This window comes from Podarcis raffonei, chromosome 10 (assembly GCF_027172205.1).
Source record: "Podarcis raffonei isolate rPodRaf1 chromosome 10, rPodRaf1.pri, whole genome shotgun sequence".
NCBI lineage: Eukaryota > Metazoa > Chordata > Lepidosauria > Squamata > Lacertidae > Podarcis > Podarcis raffonei.
The window spans coordinates 32,328,789-32,354,529 of NC_070611.1; the positions used below are offsets into that span (position 1 = coordinate 32,328,789).

Genomic DNA, 25,741 nt, shown 5'->3' on the forward strand with positions numbered 1-25,741 from the left:
CCCACCTCCCACCCCAAAGAGAGGTGCCTCCTCATACTGCCCCGCAGTGGCCTGGTAAGCACCCCCTGGCCAGCCCCAGAGGCACCATTTGCCCAGGGAGCTCATAGCCAGGGCTGCTACAATAAACAGTTGTGCAAGCCTTTGGGAGGCAGAAACGTGAGACGGCATCTGAGGAGGGAGGGAAAGAAAGAGGGACTGAGGCCAGTGTTGCCTGCAGCACCCCTGAGCACACTGGTTGAAAACCACTGTCTTAAGCCATTATTATTACTGTATTTCAATATTTGGTTGGAAGCTGCCCAGAGTGGCTAGGGAAGCCCAGCCAGGTGGGCGGGGTATAAATAATAAATAAATAAATATTATTATACCGGCACTAGGCTGTCCCCACTTTTTCTTGGTCTCCTACTCCCACCACATAGCTGCATGCAGCTTAAAAGCTCATGTCAATGAAGTAAGAAGGAAAGGAAACACCTTTCCACTCACTTTTCCAACAAGAAGACTGCAAAAGGTATATGGGTATGACATTTTTTTCTCTGGTTGAGTGGCAACCAACTACAATGTAGGATTACTTTCCTGGGTTATCCAACTTATGCACACAATAGGCACAGTCCTCATAAAATTTATTCTCCACACCCCCAAGCCACATACACACACACACACACATCAATACAAGCAGAGACTTATAAGTGTGTTGGGCACCCACTTTGGAATGCAAATGTCACTTGACACCTCATCTCACTTCATCCACCCACCGCATCACTAGCTTAAGACTGAAGAACTTCGAAAGTTCTGAATTTTTGCCAGGAAATTGGTCCAAAAAAAGTAGTGGGGAATCCCTTGCTTATGGGCAAAATAGGGTCTGGCAGGGGGCCTAACAGAGATTAGGTGTGGGGCAGGTAAGGAAACAGCTGCAAAAGAACAACCAGGAGCCTTAAATGTGCTCCTGATTCCTCCTTGGCAAGCAAGGCCTTGTACACACTTACAGCAGGCCCCCACAGGAATCAGCTGCACTACCAAGTTCCCAGTTGGGAACTCCATAGTGTAGCCAATCTCTGCCCAAAACAGGGCTTGCACTAAGCTCCCATTAGTTAAGCAGTGCTTTCAGCAAGCTCTGTTGGACCACCTGACACCGTGATAATGACAAGTGGGTGGTCCAACAAGCCAGTCAAAATGGCTGGGAAAGGGGAGCGGAAGAGCTCAGGATTTGGCTTGTCAGTTGGATCCTGTCTCCCCACCATGGCCTACTGATCTTGCAGGTGTTCACTGTGTTTGATTGCAATGTATTATGTATTGTTTTGCACTGGATTGCTGCAGTATTTTTTTTATTGCTTTGTGGATTTTTGCTGTTTTAAATTGCTTCGTTTGTTGCACTGTGGGTTAAACCACAGAGCCAGGACTTGCCGATCAGAAGGTCGGCGGTTCGAATCCTGCGACAGGGTGAGCTCCCGTTGCTCGGTCCCTGCTCCTGCCTACCTAGCACGTCAAAGTGCAAGTAGATAAATAGGTACCGCTCCGGCAGGAAGATAAACAGCATTTCCGTGCGCTGCTCTGGTTCGCCAGAAGTGGCTTAGTCATGCTGGCCACATGACCTGGAAGCTGTACGCTGGCTCCCTCAGCCAATAAAGCGAGATGAGCGCCACAACCCCAGAGTCGGCCACGACTGGACCTAATGGTCAGGGGTCCCTTTACCTTTACCTTTATGCAGTGTAGAATATACAAAAAAGGAGGAGAGCGCTTAGGGAACAACGGGGGAATTTCTTACCTTGAAGCATGTACCACTGATATCCATTTGTAATGCCGTCTGGGAAGTATTCTACAGAGTTACACGCATTCCCTTTGTGCATCGTGGCATGTTTCTCGGAGTATGTTCTCGCCAGGTGCATGAAAACATCATTATCCACAGTTCGGCTCTCACTCAGAAAATTAACAGTAACTGTGGAAAGAAAAGTAACCACAATGGAAATTTGGTTACAGTAAGATTGCGTTTGCCTGGGTTTCTGCACACACATATCACAACTAATAAGTATAGTTTGCATCATAAAAGCATAGGCATGTTTCTGGCTACCGCTAGAAATCCTTCCCAGTGCAAGGATTGCTAAAAAATGTGGGCTGGCTCACCCATGAGGCAAACTGAGGCAGCTGCTTCAAGTGGTGGAATCCCCCAGTGTGCTCTGCCTGCTGCCAGAGAAGCGAGAAGAAGCGGCGGTGGTGGTTTCTGGTGAGTTCCACAACATCTCAGGTGGCAATGCAGGATGGACCACTCCCGCCACTATTTGTCGCATGTATGAAAGATAAAGGTAAAGGGATCCCTGACCATTAGGTCCAGTTGTGGCCGACTCTGGGGTTGCAGTGCTCATCTCGCTTTATTGGCCGAGGGAGCCGGCGTACAGCTTCCAGGTCATGTGGCCAGTATGACTAAGCCACTTCTGGCGAACCAGAGCAGCGCACGGAAACGCCATTTACCTTCCCGCCGGAGTGGTACCTATTTATTTACTTGCACTTTGACGTGCTTTCGAACTGCTAGGTTGGCAGGAGCAGGGACCGAGCAACGGGAGCTCACCCCAGCACGGGGATTCGAACCGCCAACCTTCTGATCGGCAAGTTCTAGGCTCTGTGGTTTAACCCGCAGCACCACCCACGTCCCTGTTGCATGTATTGCTTGCCACATTTTCAAACTTACATTACTGGCACAGCAAATTCCCTCTAGACTAGATCAAAGGCAGTGTAAAGCAGCCTTTCTCAACCTGTGGGTCCCCAGATGTTGTTGAACTACAACTCCCATCACCCCTAACTAGCAAGGCCAGAGCTCAGGGATGATGGGAGTTGTAGCCAATAACATCTGGGGACCCAGTTTGAGAACTGCTGGAAAGCAAGTACCACTGTAACTGTTCCCTGTTGTGGCTTGGCTGGATGTCTGTGGGGGTGTTGTCCAGTGCTACGATGAAGACTCCATGTTATGAATTCCTGTTTTGAATGTATATAATCAACCCTGACTATTGGCTATGCTGGCTGGGGCTGATGTGAGTTCAAAATAGGTCTATATGATCAAGATCAAATGCTTCAAATACTTTATCGTGCAACATCAGCTATGGGTTGCCAATAGAGTTAGTGACCCTACGCTCAAGCAATAGCTTACCTGAATTGCCATTATCGAAAGGGTAACTTGCAACCAGTGATCCGCCATGCAGATTAGCAGAGAGGACAAACGTTTCATTCTTTAACCAGTTCATTATAGCTTCAGTCTCTGGCTGGATGTCATGAGTATTTAAGATAAAGGCATCTGGGAAGTTCCTGTTCAGATCTTTATTATTAGCGTTGAATCTTAAGAAGGATAAATATATATATATTAGGCTGTCATCTAGAACATACTTTCAAATGAGTGAGTTTAGGATGCAAATGTTTGGTTGCAATCCGTCTGTTTAGGGCCTCTTTGTGTAGGGCCCTAGAATACGGTTGGCTATTCAGACATAGTTTTAAGCTGTCTATGGCAGGGGTTCTCAAACTTTTTGTATCTTTGAATCCTACTAATGCCTTTTGCTTGCCTAAATGGAGGATAGTTGTAGACTAGCCTACTGTACAAAGGTAAACATTTCATATGTTGTTCTGCCTGTTTTTGCCTCTGGTCTCTTTCACCAGGATACACGGCCTTCAGGCTGAAAGATCTCCCCACCCTTGCATACGGGAGGCCTACTGCAGAAGAATCTTGTATTTCAAGGAGATAGGCTAATCGTTTGCAGAATTCTTCCTTTTTGTTTATTGGAACACCCTGTCAGAGTTTTTTTTTGTCTTTTTTGTTTGCTTGCTTTGTTGTCTTGATTTACTGTTTGTGCTCCAGGAATAAGTATCAGCAGGATGTGGGTCAGCTGAAAGCTGAGGGACCACCAGCAATAGTGCAGTTGCAGGATTAATTAATTATTGGCCTTGCTTAACAGGTGGGGTTAATGAATGGAATATCCAATGGGTACCTCATAGTCCTCATTATCCTGAAGCATCTGGCCCAGTTGAAAGAATTAATGAACTGCTGATACAGAAACTAAAACAGCTATAACCTCTAGCCATACTTTTCAAGGATTGGGAAAGGTGGTTGAGTAAGCAGAGGCTGAATTAAACAACCACCCCTAGGTGCTACTCAAACACCCCTGCAGTCCATGGTAGCGTTTGTAGCACCCATGGCCACTAGAGCACCTGAAGATATGAAAAATGCAGCCTAACAACAACAAATTTTATTATTTATTCCACACCCATCTGGCTGGGTTGCCTCAGCCACCATGGGTGGTTTTCCAACACACATAAAAACATAGTAAAGCATCAAAGATTAAAAACTTCCTGATACAGGGCTGCCTGCAGAAGTCCTCTAAAAGCTGTATAATGTATGGAAACGTAACTTATTACCGTATTGGCCTGAATATAAGCCTCACTTTTCCCCCAAATTCCGACCGTGAAAAGTTAAAGTGAGGCTTATATTTGCAACCTTACAGTGTGCAGCCAGAAGCGCAGGGCAAACAGTGCCAGGAGCGCAGCAAAGCGGTGCCTGCCCCACATGTCATTGCCCATCCTCTCCAAGGCTAGGAAGGGGAAAGGCCGCTGGCAACGTAGCATGCCCCCCCCCCAGTACGTAGCCAGGAGCAGCGAGGAATGGGGCAGCTTATATTTGGGAATGTTATCTATTTTTTTCTTTCCCCCCCCCTCCAATTTTAAAGGTGTGGCTTATATTCAGGTGCAGCTTATATTCGGGCCAATATGGTATACCGTATTTTTCGCTCTATAACACGCACCAGACCATAACACGCACATAGTTTTTAGAGGAGGAAAACAAGAAAAAAAAAATCTAAACGAAATAGTGGATATATGATTTTTGTGGTTCATGCTGTGGCCACAGACATGTGATCTGACAGTGAGTTTGGAGTAGCCCAATGCAAAAATCCTGAGGATCCATGTGGATCCATGCTTTGTAACCACGGAGGAGGGAAGGAAGGGGAACCATGGATCCTCTGCTCACGACTGCAGCAGATTCCCCCCCGCCACCCGCAGGCATTCATTCGCTCCATAACACGCACAGACATTTCCCCTTACTTTCTAGGAGGAAAAAAGTGAGTGTTATGGTGCAAAAAATACGGTATTTAGTGTACTATATTATATCCTTGTATTTGCTCTTTTTTATCTTCTTTCTTTCTCTTTCTCTTTCTTTCATCGTTTTATTTTTTCAACAGGGAAGAAGGAGGAGAAGGAGAAATAAAGAAATGTTTTCTCCCCCCCCCCCATCCTAGAAGGAACCAGATTCAAGACAACTTGGAGTTTGAAGTCCTGGAACAGAAGGTAGAAGCCTTTGGGCGAATGTAATGTGGGGTTCTGAAACGTATTGAAAGCAAACCCTAAGGTGCTCCCCATAACAATTTTCGCTCTCTTCTCACCTGCCAAAAAGAGGCTCACAGCTGGCATTGATTACTGATTCAAATCCGTCAGGGTTCATTGAAGGCAGGATGTGTATTCGGGTGCTGTCAAGGAGTTTTGTAATGACCGGATCACGCTGATCACTGGTTACCAAAAAGTCTATAAGATGGAGCAGCAACTCCCTCCCGACTGCCTGTGTTAAGAAGCACAGAGTTGTGTGTGTTTTAAATGCAGTGGACAATAAGGTGCAGCACAGATCTTAGTTTGCCCGAGGGACAAAGGTAATACATAATGCAGACCTAATACAAAGCGCCATATTCCTAAAACTAGCAAGCAGAATATGATGGCCAACATGAATTGGGTTAAAATATATTTCCCCCAGAAATCAAACAGCCAAGAAAAACACAGCGATACTTTTCTTATGGCTTGAGCAAAAATTGTGCCAGTTAATGCTTTGGTGCATTTGGGGCCTGGGTGAGGCTTCCCACTGAAAACCAGTTCCAGCCAAAATACCCGTTGCCCAAGCAATGCTATCCATGTGGAAAGTGAACCAGACAGGACGCAGACACAGGCACAGCTAGCGAACAATGAGTTTTCCCTCCCAATCACTGCAGCTGGAGAAAAGCAGCAGTGAGTGGAAAAATCCCTCTAGCTGTATTTGTTTACATTCCTCACACAATCATATGCACACATATGGCAACAGACAACCAAAACACATTGAATGGAAACATTTTCACAGTGTGAGCTGGCCCTATCACAGTAAGCAGCAGTTTTCAGCAAGGACTACAAGCCTGAGAATTAGATGTTATAGCCTAGCCTTCCCCAACCTGATGCCCTTCAGAGGTTTTATACCACAACAACCATCACCCCTGACCATTGGTCATGGTAGCTGGAGCTTACTGGAATTGTAGTCCAACTAATAATAATAATAAAAATAATTTTTATTTATACCCCGCCCTCCCCAGCCAAGCAGTAATAAAAACAAATTGAATGAATACAACTTAAAAAACAAGATTAAAATACAACATTAAAATACTGAAATACTGAAAATATTAAAATGCAGCCTCATCACAGGAGGAGAAGAAAAAAGAAAGAGGGGGAGGGAATCAAATTGGCTCCAAGCCAAAGGCCAGGCGGAACAACTCTGTCTTACAGGCCCTGCGGAAAGAAATCAGATCCCGCAGGGCCCTGGTCTCATGAGACAGAGCATTCCACCAGGCCGGAGCCAGTGTTGAAAAGGCCCTGGCTCTGGTTGAAGCTAATCTAACTTATTTAACTACAGATTTAAGAGCAAATTTAAGAGCATAATTTTTGTATTGCTGTCTACCCTGGACATTCCTTAAAGCAGCACATTCTATTCTCTTTTGTCTATACTGCAGACATTGTGTTGTTACAATGAAAACTATCCTGCATAATAAAGTGTCCAACTCTGAAAGTTTGGAATGCTGTAGACTTCCTACAAGTTCAGCACTTTATATCTGGTTTCTGGAACAGAGAGGCAAGAGGAAGACTATGTATTTTTATTTTTATTTTCTAGTTAACAGACCTGGAATGGTTTTGTAAAATACATAGTTCTCCTTCGTTCAACATTGCTCATGACCAAAACAGAACGAACTTTAATGCAGATCTTTAATGAAATGGGACACATTTCAGAAATTGCTATGCCTAAAAGGAAGGGAAACTTCAGCAGGAAAATAAAAAAGAGACTATGGCAAAAGTTTAATAAGCATGTCATAGTCTCCCTGGATTAAATGACTCTCCTGACTGACTCCCTAATGACTGAATCCTACTAAAAGACCAAAGGTAGATTCAGGCAAGAGTTTCCACACTCACCTATGTGTTAACTGGAAACAACTTTATTTACTAGCTGGCAGGATGATAAGACAACCAACTCAACTACTGAATTATATGTGCACACTTTGAGGAAGCAGCCCCTTAGTGAGGCGTCATCCAAGTTTGTAAGCAAAGCTATGTTAGGCCAAAGGATAGAGACAAAAGCAGAAATGAGACAGGAGAGGAAAAGGCAAAGGGTCAGAAAGCGCTTTGATATCACGTGCTAAAAATGTCCCGTTCTGTCTATTATTATGGAGCAGAACTGGTAAACCTTCCAAATGCTGAATGCCAGTGCTGGGCAGGCCCAAGCAAGCCAGTAAAGAAGGCACTCAGAGACATAATAGGATAATACATAGTTCAATGGATGTTTGCTTCCATCTCAACATTTTAAATAGCATTAGCAATGACATAATGTTGTATCGTAAAAATAATTCTATTGCAAAAACAGAACATCACCACCCTACCCACTTATAAATGTCACCATAGCTCTTCAACATGCATCTGGTCACAGTCCATGGTGCACAAAAAACAAAGGGAGATGTTCTAGGTTTTTTCCTACCGTGGGATCTCTGACACTTTTCCTAGGCGATGATTAGCATATTCTAGTTAGCATTTAATCGTGAAAGGCTTTTTTCCAATTACTTTTTTGCAATTCTAATTAATGGTGTCATACAGTTCAGCAGGAGAGTTAAAGCACAGAGGGAAGAGAGGGTCATCTCCTCTGAAAATGCCCGCCATGCACAGCAATTAGGCTTGAAAACAGGCTCCCCTTGCAGCCAATTTTTCCAAGCCTAATTATAAAGTTTGTTAGATATAAGTCATTTTTGTCCTGCTGGTACCGTCATGATCTCACTCCAGCTGAGGAACTTTGTAGTATTTGTATTCAGACATGAATGATAAAGTGGGGATCTAATTCCTATTTGCTCCTGAAGCAGTTGTTCTGTGTCAAACTGCAACCTCAAGGAAATAATATGAGATGTTGTGGGGATCAGCAGCAACAGTTATTTATTAAAGCACCAAACATATACTATGTGCTGTATATGAATAAAATGCACGGGTTGCTGCTTGCAGTGCTCACAAGAACGAGATAGGCAGAATAAGGAAAACTTGGCTAAGCATAACTAAAGGGTTTACAATTAAACCTATACTACAATTAGCTGACAATAAAAATTATTCAAAGGAAGCAGTGCCTCATCAAGAGGGAAATGCAAGAGAAGACATGAGTCCTTAAAGGAGGATGAAAAGAAAGGTTGGCAGGTATCTATTCATAATTACCCTTTAGCATAATCTCGCAGAGCAACACATGCACAGTGAAAAGAGTAAAACTATGGAATAAACATTCAACAGAAACAGCAGCAACTAAACTAGGCCAAGCCATAAAACAGCAATTAAAGTAAGTATTCAACATACTAAATCACTGGGGGTGGGGGGTGGAGGAGGAATTAATGAAAAGCCAGGCCCCACACATGAGGAAAGTACAGAAGTGAGAATTAGCACAAGGAAATCAATAGGTTAGTATTTTATGAATGGCGAGACTAGGACTAGGGAACCTTTCTGAACTAGAGTGCCTTACCACCACCAACTCCCACAGGCCTCTATCAATCACCTGGCATCAGGTGAAATCCTTAATCTGAAACTACTGGCTTTGCAGTGCACTCTCTCTTTCCTCAGAATGCAGTGTGGTGTGAATTGCATAGTGTACTCTGTGTGGGGAAAGTAGGGTGAATGGTCCTGCCTTGGGTGGTGAGTGGATCTGATGGCTCCTTGGTCCCTCTTTCCACTCCCTTAATTGTAGCAGGAGAAGAAATCTACCCCCCCAACAGTGAATTCATAGACAAGTCTATTGAATTGGGGGGGGTGTCTAATGCACTATTTGGCTTACCTTCCTTTTCATTTTTCACATTTAGACAAGGTTAGCCTACTTCACCCGTGCCACAGACTCATAATATGGTATTGGTTCAATTTGCATAGAACTAAATAATAGTTTTACACAAGTTTCATGGTATGGAAATAATTAAAACCACACACCAACAAGTAATAAAATTAGCCTTTGGTAAGCCTTTGGTAAGCCCATCAGTGGACGCGGGTGGCGCTGTGGGTAAAAGCCTCAGCGCCTAGGGCTTGCCGATCGAAAGGTCGGCGGTTCGAATCCCCGCGGCGGGGTGCGCTCCCGTTGCTCGGTCTCAGCGCCTGCCAACCTAGCAGTTCGAAAGCACCCCCGGGTGCAAGTAGATAAATAGGGACCGCTTACTGGCGGGAAGGTAAACGATGTTTCCGTGTGCTGCGCTGGCTCGCCAGATGCAGCTTTGTCACGCTGGCCACGTGACCCAGAAGTGTCTCCGGACAGCGCTGGCCCCTGGCCTCTTAAGTGAGATGGGCGCACAACCCCAGAGTCTGTCAAGACTGGCCCGTATGGGCAGGGGTACCTTTACCTTTTTAAGCCCATCAGTAATGCAAATTGAATATTATCATTGCAATATATATCTCACAGCAGACAGGCAGACACTTCCCACAAGGCTTCTTCCTGTTGTTCCCCCCAACCCACCCTCCCACCCTGATATGGGTCATATGTGGTTTTGTTGGCTTGCTTTAAAAAAGCCATGCTCATATTGGCACTGTCAAGCGCTGCTAAAAATAATGCTTCTTTGTTAGCGCAGTCAGGCCTCTCCCCATCAGCAACAACTTAGAACAATGCTGTTGCTTCGCTGCTGTCAAGAGAGAGATTGTCCTTATTTTTATTTTTTAATCAGACTAGAATTTGTTTTTTGGAGCACACAATGATTTACACACTGGGTTCTCCTTTCCCCCGGTCTGGATGAAAGAGAAGTGTGCCTTGGAAGAGAAGGGGCTGCAATCCATATTAAGATAGCATTTTGTTACGGCAGCAGGTTGTTTTCCGTTATTATGGCACCTACCTGTATAAATTCACATCCTGAACCTCTTACCCTGAGCTAGCCAGTCTCTTTTATCTTCTTCTCTGTAACCTGCAAACTCCTTAAAGGCTATCCCTCAACCTGTGAAGAGTGAATTGCCAGAATTCACTGGAAGCAGGCAACCACGGTAACTGCTCTTTGCCTTCCTGGTATCCTCAGTAAGACACAGTTCCCTTATTATGAAGCCTTCCCTGGCTAGCAGCATATGAAGTTAGCTGTATAGGTGACATCACATCCATATAATAAACCAGTATTGAGCAGAGAGAGAGAGAGAGAGAGAGAGAGAGAGATATGTTTTTTAGTCCTCGCTATTGCAGGAAGAGAATCCAAAACCTTTAGGCACCTGTCAGGGAACTGCCATCGCAGCCAGGAGTGGAGGAAGGGCTCCCAAGCGATGCCGGAGAAGGGCCCAGCAGGGAAAGAGGGGACTCAGCGGCCGGGGAAGGAAATCAGCGTTACACGAGGGAGAAAGGCGGGCAGAGGCGGGCTTCGGAGAGATGGCTCCAGGACTCTTCGCCAGAGACCAGCGGGGAGAGCACAGGTCCTCCACTGCCCACACCCACCCTGCGCAGAAGACTTCCGCGCAGGGAGGCTAGGCGGAGACTATCCGTCAAGGAACTTTTATGTTGGAAGTAGTTCAGGAAACGCCCACTGACGGATTCTGCCAGTGACTGAGACAGACGCGGAATCAGGACTGTCCAGCCAGGGAAAGGTTTCTCTGGGGGGGGGTGTTATTGGGTTATTGTCATTGTTGTCATTTTGATTATGTATTTTGTGGTTTTATATTTTGATTTTATTTTGTGAACCACCCTGAGACCTGAGGGTATAGGGGTGGTATATAAATTCAATCAATCAGTCAGTCAGTCAGTCAATAATATTGATGGACAAAGTCCAGAGTGTGCCATGTGGACTGGTTCGCTCCCAAAATGAATGAAGTGGCCAAATGCCCCAGCTGATAAATCTGTGGGGTTAAGAAGTGACTGCAACCAGACAAGTCACATAAGTACTTATGCTATACAGATGGTTATGGAAAGTTAAAAAGCAAAACATAAATGCCAAGGTGTTCCACAGCAGCCGCTCAAAAGCTCTGTCACTGCTTGTCTGAATCATGGTGAAAACCTGGTGAAGGCCTAAAGACTAGAAAACGGCTTCCTGGTTATCATTTTAATGGATTTATTAGTGCTGCCAGGTCAGCTCTCAGTCCTTCTTTCTCCATCCCTTCCACATTCCTTACTTGAGAAACCAACTGCTTGTACAGTATTTCTCTCTTTAAATACAGTATGCAAAATATTCTGCTTTCCCTTCCAGTATTAGCATTGTGCAACTGTTAAGGCTTTTTCTACCTGCAAAATGCATCACTTCAGTCAGGCCACTTGAATTGAGACTGAAACTTGAGAATGAACTGAACACAGAAAGGAACCATTGTGTAGCCAAAATGCTTAACCTCTCTTTCCTCCACAGTCAACCCCAGACATTCCACAATTATTCCTTACTGCACTGACCAATATATACATGCTGCACTTCAGAGTGTAGATAAGAATCTGTCAATATTTCCCCCTAACATTTTTAAGAATTTTGTTTAAAAATTTGCTCCAAAATCCATTGTCTTCCATGCCCAAATACGTCTGGATTTTCCTGGATATCTGGGAAGCAGCAGTGTCCGGGTGAAAATCGGGCAAGTGTCCGGGAAAATCTGGACGTATGGCAACCCATGTTTTTCCATTAAAAATATCTCTTAAAAAAACATATTTTTAAGAAGCAATTTTGCCCAAAAAGCTCAACAACTTTTGCCAAAACTAAAAAAAAACACCTTCATCAACTTTGCCAAAAAGTCTGGATTTTCATTATTATTGTGATGCTGTGAGAGATATTTCCATTAAATTAAAATAATTATCTTCTACTGTATAGGCATTCCTCTAATGATTAGATATGTCTTTTATAAATAAATTATTATGCAAATGGATCAAAGCACAGAAAAACTCCAGGATTACTGACAAAATAGAATAATCCACCCCACTTAAAAGTTTGACCTTTCTAAAATAAAAATTGCCAACAAAGTCAATGCATGATAGTTCAAATAAACTTTTAAGGAAAGACTACAGCTGAGTGAAGTCAGCATTATAATCTACACTTATTTCTTTTAACATTTGTAGAAGAAGGGGGGGGGAGTTCAGTGGAAGGGGAGACAGAAAGGTAATCAGCAACATCAAGTGCCATTCAGTTCTACTAAAACACAACAAATTTAATGTAGTTCTTTAAATTGCATCTGATCCCATATGGTTGTATGGGCCTTTACTTTCAAATTCCAGCCAGTCCATATGAAATACATTGGGCATAAAGCCTGCTGACATTATTTGTTCCTGGATGACTTTAAAGTATGGGCAGGCGAACTAAGGTATGGGGGCCATTGCCTTCTAAATCCGGCCTGCGGACAGTCCGGGAATCAGCATGTTTTTACATGAGTAGAATGTGCCCTTTTATTTAAAATGCATCTCTGGGTTATTTGTGGGGCATATGAATTCGTTCATTATTCCCCCCCCAAAAAAATATAGTCCAGTCCCCCCACAAGGTCTGAGGGACAGTGGACCGTCCCCCTGCTGAAAAAGTTTGCTGACCCCTGCTTTAAAGGAAATAAATACATCAGAAGAGAAAAGGAGTTAAAGTAGAAAAGAATGAGACGAGAAAAGCTCCAGTCCACTCCAGGTTAAAATAGAGGAAACACTAGCTTATTACTATAATCATACTACAGAAGGCCTGCACACATAATATCCAAGTACAATTAAGTGCTCTTTTAAAAAAAATATTAATGAGGTGCCAGTACTAATATCTTGATAAATGCTAGCACACAATGGTTCCAATCCATAGGCAGCAAAGAGAAATAGCTGATGGTAATCTGCACCAGGGACTACCATTACAAAAAAGCTCTGATTACTATTAACACATTATTTTCATAATGTATCATTCTTTTCATGCTGCCATTTGAGACGCTGTCTCAACCACATTGATGTTATCAGCATTCAGCTTTGGCAACAAGATAAAACTAGCTTTGGAGAACTTAGCAGGACAATTATTGTTTGGTATGCTCTTTCAAATTATTACTGAAGGCTGCCAAAAATACACAAAGTAAGTCAGATTATGGCTTTTTCTGTCATTTGTTTGTTTCCTAGGGGTCCTAGGAAATTCACCAGGAAGATCATATGTATCATTCTCTCCTTTATTGTTTTCTTCAGCTGTTATCAACTGAGGTAAAGAAAGACTAAAACCCAGTCTTGAGGAATGATTGAAACAGATGGACCTTCTAAATATTACGTGTGACAGGCCCTTTGATAATATTTAGCACATCTCTCTCTCTCTTCAATTCCACCACGACACTTCCATCCTTCGATTCTGAATCCCTAAAGAGAGAAATGTTAAATGCATCTCTAGCAATTTGGCAAAAACTTAAGACTTCCATGAGTATATGATCTCAGCTGCTTCCAAGATATCAGGCAAACAATGCTGTAAAGGAAACCACAACAATTGAAGTAGTAGACGTACCTCATCCCCATGCATATTAGCAACATAGTTGAACTCTGGTATGCCAATCCTATGTTGGGTTGGAAACCTTCCCAAAGCAAGAACCCACAGGTCTCTACCTTTAAGTGGAAAAGAAATTTTTTTATATATATACCATGGCAAAATAATGCAAAGTAAACAAATGAAGGGCTATATCTCCTTTGGCTCAATTGAAACCCCCCCCCCACCAAAAAAACCCTTCCTAGAATAATAGGCATAGGATCTTCCTGACTGATAAGCAGTTGGGCTGCAATTCACCATGGAATTTTTTGGTGCAATTATTGGGATTCAAGGGTGAGTAACTATGTACAGAATTGCAACCCAAACATTGCTTTTTAGCTCAAGCCAAAAATAAAACATAAACAATATTATTAAATAAAAACTGTCAGAAATGTTTCCTTAGTCTTAAAAGCTTAACCCACTTCTACAAACAAAGACTTATTTAACAGAAGACAACAAAAAATATATCAACAGGAAATCAGCTGCAAAGGAATAATGGGAAAAAGTAAAGCAAAAAAAAGGAGCTTACTAAAAAGCAACAGAATACCATATAAGGCACGAGAATTAACTTTCTTAACAAACAAAAGCTGGCATGAATGCCCAGGACCTCCATACACTCTGCCCAGGCTTGCGCTCCAGGACGGTCACTTCAGTGCTGCTAATGCAATGGTTTGACTTCACCTCTGGAGGCACACTCCATTGTCTCTCAAGACTACTGATCAGAAAGCCAAATAAATTATATCAGATTGCCCTATATATTTGCTGCCACCCATTAAAAATTTCTAAAATCTTGATGATGCAGGACTTCCCTTTGCAGAAGCCATGCTGTTTCTACCTCAGTAACATTTCTTTTTTATATATATAATTATTGGTTTCATAATGCTTTACAGCAAGAGGTTAGGCTGATTTCCTAGGTTCCCCCAATATAACATTAAAACAAAAAAAAATACTGTTACACCAACCACATTCATACTTCATGATAAATCATAATTAATGCTTTTGTGCAAACATGGAAATCACTCCTGCTTTGCTCTACCCTAAGTACCACAAACCACAAACATAGTTGAATGTCCAAACAAAGCATCATGGTTTGCTTCACTGGAACAAACCATGATCAAGAAGCCATGAGTAAACCTTGGCTTCACACAATGGTAATGTGTGAATGCAGCCATTAGCTACCTGCCAATGCTCCAGCAAGGAGATTTAATGGAAAGGAACTTATTTGTTAGAAAATGCTTAATTTCCCATTTGAGCTCTAGGTCTGGTGTCTCATTGATTTCATTTTGTCAACCAGTCGTTGACTTTATCTTTTGTCACCTGGGTTCTTCAGAGTCTCTCTTCATAGAAAGTGGTTTTGGTGTGGGTACTTATCAAAAATCATACATAGATCAGTAACAAGAATTTCATCTCTGGAACCTACCAATGCTTGTTCCTTAATCGTTTCCCACCTTTTTCATCTAATAGTGCAACCGCCTCCCTGTCTTGTTTCTGCTTCTGATGTATAGTGGTGCCTTGGTTGTGGAACTTAATCCGTTGCGGGAGTCCGTTCTACTCCCGCAACAGTTCGGAAACCAAGACATGGCTTCTGACTGGCTGCAGGAGCTTTCTGAACTCAAGCGGAAGCCACATTGGACATTCGGCTTCCAAAAAACGTTTGCAAAAAACAGTCCGGTTTGCGGCATTCAGGAGCCGATTTGTTCAACAACCAAGGTACCACTGTATGGATGTTTTTAGCAACACATCCTCATTTTCTATTTTTAGTTTTATTGGCAACTTACATTAATTTTGCAAGAGTCTCTCTTCCTCCTCCCCCTACCCTCATTTGAGTAAAAGTTCCACTTTCTAAAAGAAGCATTGCATTTCTCGACTCTCCGCAAGATCCACATTGCTATTCTGTTATCTGTACCTCTGCTGAACATAGCAAATATTTTATTTGAGCTTTAAATATAATACAATATTATATTCTAAATAACCTCTGATGGGACTGATGGGAGTTGGGAGCCCAGCAACATTTGGAGGGTGTCATGTTAGCTATCCCTGGATTTGAATATCCTGACTCTAAAATTCAGCCTATCCCTTTCATTCTTTTTCAAGTTTCCTCTTTCAAAATCAAATGTGACTGTCTGGGGTTTCTTGGTAATTTCCCACTTAGTACTGTATTTTTCGCTCTATAAGATGCACCAGACCACAAGATGCACCTAGTTTTTGGAGGAGGAAAACAAGAAAAAAAATATTCTGAATCTCAGCAGCCAGAACAGCAAGAGGGATCGCTGCGCAGTGAAAGCAGCAATCCCTCTTGCTGTTTTGGCTTCTGGGATAGCTGCGCAGCCTGCATTCGCTCCATAAGACGCACACATACTTCCCCTTACTTTTTAGAAGAGAAAAAGTGAGTCTTATAAAGCAAAAAATATGGTAATTGCCACCCAACTGCTGACCAATTCACTTGCCCAGCTGCTTTTGCAGAAAACTGTCCCTTTGGGAGTAACCAACACCTCTGGGGGCAAACAGCAGCTGGAAAATAGCAGCAACAAACTAGTAAGGGGCCCAGATCAGGAGCACATTCCCAAACAGCGCCATGTGGTTGTCTCCCACCCCCACCCCCAAAAAAGTGACTATTTTGTAAAAAGTGTGAATTAAGTAACATGTATTTTGGCTCTATCACTCAGAGGCTCCAATCCTACACATGCTTAACTGGGAGTGTGACCCATTGTATACATTGGAGTAAACATGCATTGGATTATGTTACATTTTGCTGACAGAGGAAGCCAAAACACTTATCTAAATAATATTAAGCTTCACTTGGTTGTATCGGACAGTTAGGCTGCAATTCTGAACTCATATCTGGGAAGGAGTAAACCCAAAAGAAACAAATGAGACTTAATTTTGAGGGGACATATACAGGATTATTGCACTGTTTTTTTTTATTTAAACTTTTGCGATTGCCTTCTGACAGGATCCGGAGCCCATGTGAATGGTGCGTTGTTTAGCAGTTTTCAGTACATAAAGTATTGCTGTTGATTTTTAAAAGTTCACATACAGGCTATGTGAACAAAAACAAACATCTACTTCAGGGGTGTCAAACTCAAATTGATCGGGGGCCGCATCAGCAGTTTGGTCACCCTCAAAGGGCCGGTTGTATCTGTAGGACTATGTAAAGGACATGTAAAGTGGAGGTTTCCTGTGTAGAACGGCCGGCGCCGCTAGTTCTCTGGCTTGTAGGCTGCTGTGCATGCGCTGAAGAGGCGGCTTTCTTGTGTCAATAAAAAAAAAAAGTGAGAATAAAAGGTGAAGGCTGGGGGCCGGCGGCGGCTACACGGGCCACATGACGAGGTCTGGCAGGCCGGATTCGGCCCGCGGGCCTTGTGTTTGACACCCGTGATCTACTTCCTCTGATTTACAGAAGATTCCTGGGCTAAGTCAGAAATTTACCGTATTTTTCGCCCTATAGGACACACTTTTTCCCCTCCAAAAATGAAGGGGAAATGTGTGTGCGTCCTATGGGGCGAATGCAGGCTTTCGCTGAAGCCTGGAGAGCGAGAGGGGTCGGTGCACACCGACCCCTCTCGCTCTCCAGGCTTCAGGAAGCTCTGCGCAACCCTCGGGAGACCAGCTCCGAGGGTTGCGCAGAGCTGCCTGCAGTCCCGGGCTCAGCGCAGCTCTGCGTGGCCACCGGGAGCCGGGTGCGAAGTCCCGCCCTGCTCCCGATGGCAGCGCAGAGCTGCCTGCAGTCCCGGGATCAGCGCAGTGCTGCGCGGCCATCGGGAGCGGGGCACGAAGTCCCGCCCCACTCCGGATGGCCGCGCAGAGCTGCCTGCAGTCCCGGGATCAGCGCACTTCTCCCCATCGCCAGCCCCACAAGCTCGGGGGACAGCGGGGAGGCAGAGCGCACCTTCCCGCTGTTCCCTGACCTGCTTCTTCCAGCCCCGCACCTGGGGGGGAAATAAAAATTTTTTCCTATATTTCCCCCCCCAAAAAAAAACTAGGTGCGTCCTATGGGCTGGAGCGTCCTATGGGGCGCAAAATACAGTATGTATGAGTAAACATATCACCAACTCCCCCCCCCCCGCCTTTGCTGGCTCATTTTGTATCTATTAAGCTAGAAGGAGTGCGACACCTGAAACATGATGTTCTTTCAGACATCAGGACAAACTTTGCTTTCATTCCTCTGGGAAATGAAAGCACTGAAAATAGCAATGTTGATCTAGCATTAAGTTCTATCTATAACTGAAAGGAACTATGGGCCACTGTTTGTGCAGTGAGACTGTTTCATTAGTCATTAGTGTATTTGGTAGAGATGTAACTTTCCTAACCATTCAGCTACTTATTAGTTTCTATTACCAAACTTTTGCGTCACAATGAAACTGTCTGCAAATCAGCTCGAGAGTCTCCAGAATACTTTGAGGGTTTTCATCCCTTTACATCTACCCTAATCTGATGCATGTTTACTTATTTACTTAAGTTTACTAAGCATGTTTACCTATTTCAATATCTATGTAGTCCTTATCACCAAAAGAGGATTCTGTTGTGCTAAGGAAACAAACCGACACAGGAGTGGTCATAGGGATAAGGTGGTTTTTGTAAGTGAAACTACCATAACATGCAGGGTGACCTGAAATCTAAGATACTTCCAGAAAGGTTACTGAGGAGTGACAGTCATTTATATCAATACTAGAAGCTTGCTGACATAAGAGAAAAAAGAGAAGACAGATTATAATTGGCTGTAAACGCTAAGGTAGATGCCATGCTAAACTTGTAATTAGAAAGAACATTAGGGTGTAAAAAAAATAAGAGCAGGGCATGGTTAGTTTAATCAGAATTGCAGTGTCTGTGTGAGATTGAAGATTTAAACTCCCCACTACCACAATACCCCTGCCCTAAAAACTCATCCTCATCCATGTGGCTATGAGTATTAGAAAAGTTTTAGAAAAAGGGAGATTCCTCTTGGAAAGCCCTAAGAGGAATGTGGGAAGAGATTTTTGTTAGAATTGCAACTGGGATGTGAAAGATTAAATGTGCTCTGCTCTCAATTCCTTCCTACACCTTAAAAAAGGTTTGAACTCTGCCTTTGTTTGACTCAATAGGGCAGAAAACCCTTATGCAAAACAAGCAAAATTTGTCCCTGTCACAAGAGGGGAAACGGAGGGCGCTGGGAAAATGATGGTGTCAGCAAAGAAACAAGCAGCAAAGAAACAGCTTGCATTCCTGAACCAACTTAACCTCCACAACTGCTATTTGCAGCCAAAGGAAAGCTCCCACTTGGTGTCAATGGGAGTTTTACTTCCATCACAGATTTATTTAACCATTTGTTCATTTAACAAAATGTATGTACTGCTTGGTCAATAAAAGACCTCAAAGCAGTTACAAAGATAACAGGGGAAGAAGAACCAATCTGCTATGAAAAGGAAAAATGGCATAATGTTCTATAATTCTCTCTCTCTCTCTCTAGATATATATATATATATATATATACTTTAGCCACTGGAAACTAAACATAGGCTCTAGGATGGAGGTGGTAAAGGCATGCTGTGGGCAGTGAAATAACCCCCCGATTCCTTACAATTAGGCTACAGTTGTACATAAATTAAAAGTTGTTTTCAAAAACAACATCTACTTCCTCTCATTTACAGAAGATTCCTGGCATAAGTCAGATATTTATGTATGAGTAAACATATTACCAACTTTTTTTTACTCTGCTGGCTCATTTTGTACCTATTAAGCCAACAGACGTTTTAAAATATCTTGCAGAGAGCGGTGAAGATTCTTAAGCGAATGTACTCTGCCTGCTTCCAAAGACAGCAGTAATTATATGTATTCATTTTTTTAAAGAAATAAATTGCATACCGCTGTATCATAAAAATTTATCACAGCAGTTTGCAATATAAAAACAAAACAATAGCATCATAAAAAGTTAAAAAAAAGTTAGAAGCAAAAGGAAATTAAAAACAAACATCAACAGATCATTGTGGGGAATGTACCCTTAATTGCCTGCATAAGCTTCCTAGAATGGAAAAGTTCTTAGCAGGCATTAAAAAGTGTGACACAGAAGGCACCTGTTGAGAAAGTACAGTAGTACCTCGGGTTAAGAACTTAATTCGTTCTAGAGGTCGGTTCTTAACCTGAAACTTTTCTTAATCTGAAGCACCACTTTAGCTAATGGGGCCTCCTGCTGCTGCCGCTGCGCCGCCGGAGCACAATTTCTGTTCTCATCCTGAAGCAAAGTTCTTAACCCGAGGTAATATTTCTGGGTTAGCGGAGTCTGTAACCTGAAGCGTATGTAACCTGAGGTACCACTGTATAGAGAAAGTTTGACACAGATCTTCAGTCCCAGAGTGTGGATCTGCTTGGGCATTTTCTATATTAAAACCCTAAGCAATTTTCATGATCAGGTTTAGGTTTAAAAAGCTTGCCGAATCTCAGCCCAGTTTATAGAACAATTCTACGCATGTCTTCTAAGAAGTAAGTCCCACTGAATTCCATAGGACTTAACTCCCCAGCTAGTGTGGAAGGAATATGGCCAGTTAAGGATGTTCACAATATGTTAGTGCCTGCTAAGCCAAGGACGTAAACCTTCGCTATGTAGTCACGGAAGACCCTCTCTCTGTTTTGCATCCTTTTGGCTCTTGGTAAGAGAGATGGGTTTTCAACATTCATACACAGCACCTCTGATCAGCAATTAGAACTTGTATAGACTTGGTTTCTTAACTAATAGGATCAGTCAACCAATTCCAAGTAGCAGTGCTTTGGCTGCACAAATGGAATGGGAAGAGAAAGCTTTGAGATGTGGAAAAGCCCTTTGGCCCTTGTTTGAAGATGTGTAATCCCCAGTGCTAGAGACAGATTATTATTCAAAGCTGGCAAAATAACTTTTTTTAAAAAAAAGGGGCTTACATACTGCTGCAGAGAGGAGTGGACAGTCTACCCCTCTCGCCTTTTCAAGAGAAACATGAGTGTATATGTGCACAGGTAAGCACTCTTGTTGTGTTGAACAAAGTCACTGGAGTTACAGAATAAATTTAGTTCACACAACAAAACTTTCCCTCTCTCCCCTTCCCCAAATCTGCTTGGGGTTTCCCACACTCCTCTGTAGCACTGGCAGGGATTTTGAGGGGGTTGGAAAGAGCAGGTGAAGGGGAAATTTTGTCGGATGAGCAAAAGTCCCTTCTATCAAAGCAATACAGTAACTTTGTTGGAGTCAACCCTCACTTTTCTTTTTCTACAAAGTCCTGGGAGGGGTTTTTCAGACTTAGCAGAGGCTCCACTGCAAACTTTTGTTGTTCTAACACAATGCCACTATATTATGTACCCCTCCTAGTATTCTGCAGATCTGATCCAGCCTGATGAAGGGATCAGAATAACCTGGAAGTTTGCTCACTGTTTTGTGATGTTTTGGTTGGTTCTAATAAAGGTATTACCCCCACCCCATTATTGATTTTGGGACACCTTCGCACACACCATGCTTTCAGTACATTGTACTGATAGTAACTTTCACAAGACAATAGAAGAAGTAAAGATGTATCACCTTGTAATGATGTTCCATGATAAAAACTGAACATATTAAAATTCACCTTCAACACTCCAGTACTAAAATGCACAAACTCTTGTTAATCCAATATTTATATTATTATTTTAGCAGCATTTGGTGGAAGGACAGGGTACAAATGTAACAACCAAAAGTAGCATTTCCACAATTCCCTTTAATGGGAAAAAGGAAGCTAGCCAGGCTATAGGAGGAACCCTTGAAATGTTTTAAATTATGCCTGCCTCTCTGCTCATTCCATACCAAGGGCATGGCAGTAGTAATAAAATGCAATCTTCGTAAATCACGCATATAAATTCAGCAGTAACAAAGAGAAGCTGAAACGACGCTTCATCGTGAAACAGTTAATGCAGGCAGACAACACCCTGTACTTAGCAGAGACACAGACAGCACTCTTGAAGAGTGAGTTATCTGGGTCAGATTGTAATGGTTTCTTGAGCTGATATGAGGGGTAAAAGTAATGTACTGTTTCTCAAAGCAAATGGGTGTGTAATGAATATTTATAGGCACCAAAACATTAGAGGTGCAATCACACCTAGATTACATCCTTCCTCTACCCTACTACAGGGTCCAGCTAGGTGTACAAGTTGTTTTAGCAAGGCTCACCTGAGTCGCAGCTCAATTCCAGCCATATCTATTTGGAACTATGACCCATCAGTTTCCATGGTCGTTCATTCCAAGTAAATGCAATTAAAATTAAGGTGTAAAAGGTGGGGAGGGGAAAAGAAGGAGAATGTGATCAGCTTCGCAGGAAACTTAACTCACATTTTCTTTATTGAATGAACTACAACTTAGACCTGAAACTATTGCAATGTGGAGTACTCTTTTTGAGTGTTCAAGGCTAACAACCCGCCATACATTTTCATAGAACTTCTGTTTAATAGAACCTATTTCTCACTCCCCCTAGTTTTCCACCCCCACAACAGTTAGTCAGCACACTGTGAACACTAAGCATGTTTTGCCCTCACTGGGCTGTTCTTAGGTCCCATTGCCCTCACTTACACAGTTCTGTTTTGCTAAATATTTTTTGTATTACTGAAACATTAGGATCTCCACAGCCTGCTGAAAACTTGCTCTTGAGTGGATGATGCTGCTTTGCCTCCCAAAGGGCCCGTACATAGAAAATGAGTTTGCTCTTAATATGTGTACAGAATTCAAGGTTTTGTTTAGGCATGCACACATCAAAATACCTCATGATGATGGGCAGAGGAGAAGGAATGGATCCAGGAACTGCAATAGGGATGCAAAGAAGGTGTCAAAGGAAACTCAAGTGCCCACTGCCAGGGCTCAGGGGCAAGGTTGGCCTCCACCATACAACCAAATGACAAAACAGGAGAAAGTAAAATGCTACACTACAGTGCTTTATTCAACTGGGAAACAACACACCCCATCTCCCATTCCTGACACTGGTGATCATGTGAACCACTGCCATTCTCTTCTATGGGGAAAAGGAAAGCAATAGTTTGTATGCCACCTCTAGAGGACAGGTAGGTACAGGAACTGGAAGCACAGTGTGACCAACATAACAAAGCCAAAGTCTCATGTATGATGGGGAAACCTTTAATGCAGAAGCATTCAAATAAATTGCCTTCATACACACATTCCATAACTATTCTTCTGCAATTTAAGCAGAAGTAGCACATCCTCCTATCTCAAGGGCATTCCCTCTTGCAGCAATAAAGAGTTCCCTGCTGGTCTTGAAATCAGATGGATTAAAAATATGTATTCTGAATATGCCATTTATTTAGAGTTTCACCCATAGCTGCACACTACCATTCAGGATGTGCATATTTGCAAAGGATAAGGGCCTTAGTCATTCCTAATCCCCCTTCTCCCTGTGCCCTGCTGTAGCTACACCATCAACTGATATGCATTAATGAGTACATTGATCGAGAATTAGAAAAAAGATCTGTGGAAGCTTTTATTTTACAAAAGTTGAATGACACTGTTGACCTCCAAAGCACGGTTCAGTTCCTTCTGCCTCTTTGGACCCAGACTGATTTTAAGAAATATGTGCAAATGAATTGGCACAGCCATCTCTGACAAGAAGCCAAAAACTGTTGCGAAAATAATTAACACCAAGGAAGTCAATTAAAAAGGGACACGGGTGGCGCTGTGGGTAAAACCTCAGTGCCTAGGACTTGCCGATCGTATGGTCGGCGGTTCGAATCCCCGCGCCGGGATGAGCTCCCGTCGTTCGGTCCCAGCTCCTGCCCACCTAGCAGTTCGAAAGCACCCCTAAGTGCAAGTAGATAAATAGGTACCGCTTTATAGCGGGAAGGTAAACGGCGTTTCCGTGTGCTGCGCTGGTGCTGGCTCGCCAGAGCAGCTTCGTCACACTGGCCACGTGACCCGGAAGTGTCTGCAGACAGCGCTGGCTCCCGGCCTCTTAAGCGAGATGAGCACACAACCCCAGAGTCGGACACGACTGGCCCGTACGGGCAGGGGTACCTTTACCTTTAAGTCAATTAAAATGGATATGTGCCTATGTCTTTTTAAGTTGTGCTTTGGTTGAATTATTGACAATAGGTAAGTGTAATACATTATTTGTGGGTTAATTGGTCTTTACCTCTGGAGAGGAATTTTGCATTGTTTATTACCTGTGTATTTTATATGTATATATTACTTGGTACATGCCTGCTATATATGCATTCAAACACCTTTGATTGACAGAACTACAATTGAAAAGATTACAGTCATATTTTCTTAACGCACCGCATGTTGCTCACTTAATGACTATGGCATAATCCTCCAATGAACTCCTTTTTTTGTATCATGATCTCAACAGATATTAATCATGAAGCGGAAGGATTCTGCATTACAATTAACCAACTTTTTTTTCAGAATCCCTAGACTATATAACACTAATGTCAGAATTATTAAAAAGCTCTAATTGAAGCACAGGGAAGTCACAACCCTACACATGAAACTATGTGCCACTCTGCCATGTTTTTGTTTAGAATCAGCAGCAGAGGGTGAGAATCATCCAGGCAAAGTAATTTTCAAAGCCACTGAAAGATATAAGCACTCAGTGTTTTTCAATAAAATGATGGCATTTTCTAGTGTATAAACATACATGTGTATTTACTTGGAATATAAGGTACCAACTTCTGTGACTGGCAGAGCATGCCTAAATCAGATACACTATCTCTTCAACCTCATTTCCCATCACAGAGCTGCCACTTGTTCAGAAATGTAAAGGAACCTGCATCCTACTATAAAATTTGTTCTACTGCAATGTGCTCTACATGGGGCTACCTTTGAAGGTGGCTCAGAAACTACAACTAATCAGAATGTGGCAGCTAGACTGGTGACTGGGAGCAGCTGACAGAACCATATAACACCAGTCCTGAAAGACCTGCATTGGCTCTCACTATGTTTCCAAGCACAATTCAAAGTGTTGGTGCTGACCTTTAAAGCCCTGAACTGCCTCAGCCCAGTATACCTGAAGGAGCGTCTCAAACTCCCATCGTTCAGCCTGAACACTGAGGTCCAGTTCTGAGGGCCTTCTGGCCATTCCCTCACTGTGAGAAGTGAGGTTACAGGGAACCAGGCAGAGGGCCTTCTTGGTAGTGGTGCCCGCCCTGTGGAAGCCCTCCCATCAGATGTCAAGGAAATAAACAACGCTCTGACTTTTAGAAGACATCTGAAGGCAGCCCTGTTTAGGGAAGTTTTTAATGTTTGATGTTTTATCATGTTTTTAATATTCTATTGGGAGCCGCCCAGATTGGCTGGGGAAACTCAATAAAAGAATGTTGTTGTTGTTTTGTTCAATTGTTCTTCTGAACAGTTACAAAATACGACACTGTGCATATTTCCCTTTAATGTTTTCTACCCAAAATGATAAAATCACAGTAGCTGCTGCTTCTTGTTGAGAAGCCTCCGCGCATGCAATTACAGATTATTCCTAGCAAACCCAGATTAAATAGGATTATGTGGACAGATGATGCACTTCTCAAGAATGTAACTTTATGCTGTTTCTCTTAGAATAACTGTCATTCATTAGGCAAGGAAAAACTATTTGGTCTTAATTTTACTATGACACTTGTTGGAGCATGGCATAAACTGGCACAAGTACAAATAACTTGGTCCTAAATGGGTTTTCCTGCAGCGTAACAAACAGACAGAGTACTCTGCCAACCAGAACTCAACGGTTTATGTAGAGGTCAATTTAGACAGTGTGTTGTTAAAGAGTCACCATGTATTAACTGTAGACAACAGTTTATTTGCTGAGATAAAAGTTACAACTCATTAAATGAAAAATAATTACCTGTCAGTGAGCAGTTGTTGGCAAACCTCTTATGTATTGTGATGAATAATTATTCAAATTTTGAAGTAAACCAGCACTGACACCTGTTCACAATGTCATAATTATGCTGTCCCACCTAAAGCTAATCTACATCTAGAGGACAAACAACACACTACACAAGGAAGCCCATGATTTAATATCCTGTCTTTCTGCTTCATAATGTGGGGCTACAAATTTGTTCAGAGC

General features: G+C 42.8%; 1 protein-coding gene across 5 annotated transcripts in view; it reads right to left on the reverse strand.

Annotated features, from left to right (window-relative positions):
* Positions 1 to 25,741, reverse strand: part of CPM (carboxypeptidase M) — a 57,085-nt gene that overhangs the window by 5,230 nt on the left and 26,114 nt on the right. For 4 of the 5 annotated variants that reach the window (XM_053405681.1, XM_053405682.1, XM_053405679.1 and 1 more), the window contains 4 exons: positions 13,692 to 13,789; positions 5,409 to 5,581; positions 3,134 to 3,318; positions 1,760 to 1,930 (listed from right to left, as the gene is read on the reverse strand). In XM_053405681.1, coding sequence (XP_053261656.1) covers positions 1,760 to 1,930; positions 3,134 to 3,318; positions 5,409 to 5,581; positions 13,692 to 13,789 — 627 coding nt within the window. Of the gene's footprint in view, positions 1 to 1,759; positions 1,931 to 3,133; positions 3,319 to 5,408; positions 5,582 to 13,691; positions 13,790 to 21,852; positions 21,891 to 25,741 lie in introns of all 5 variants that reach the window. The other variant, XM_053405683.1, reaches the window with a different exon arrangement.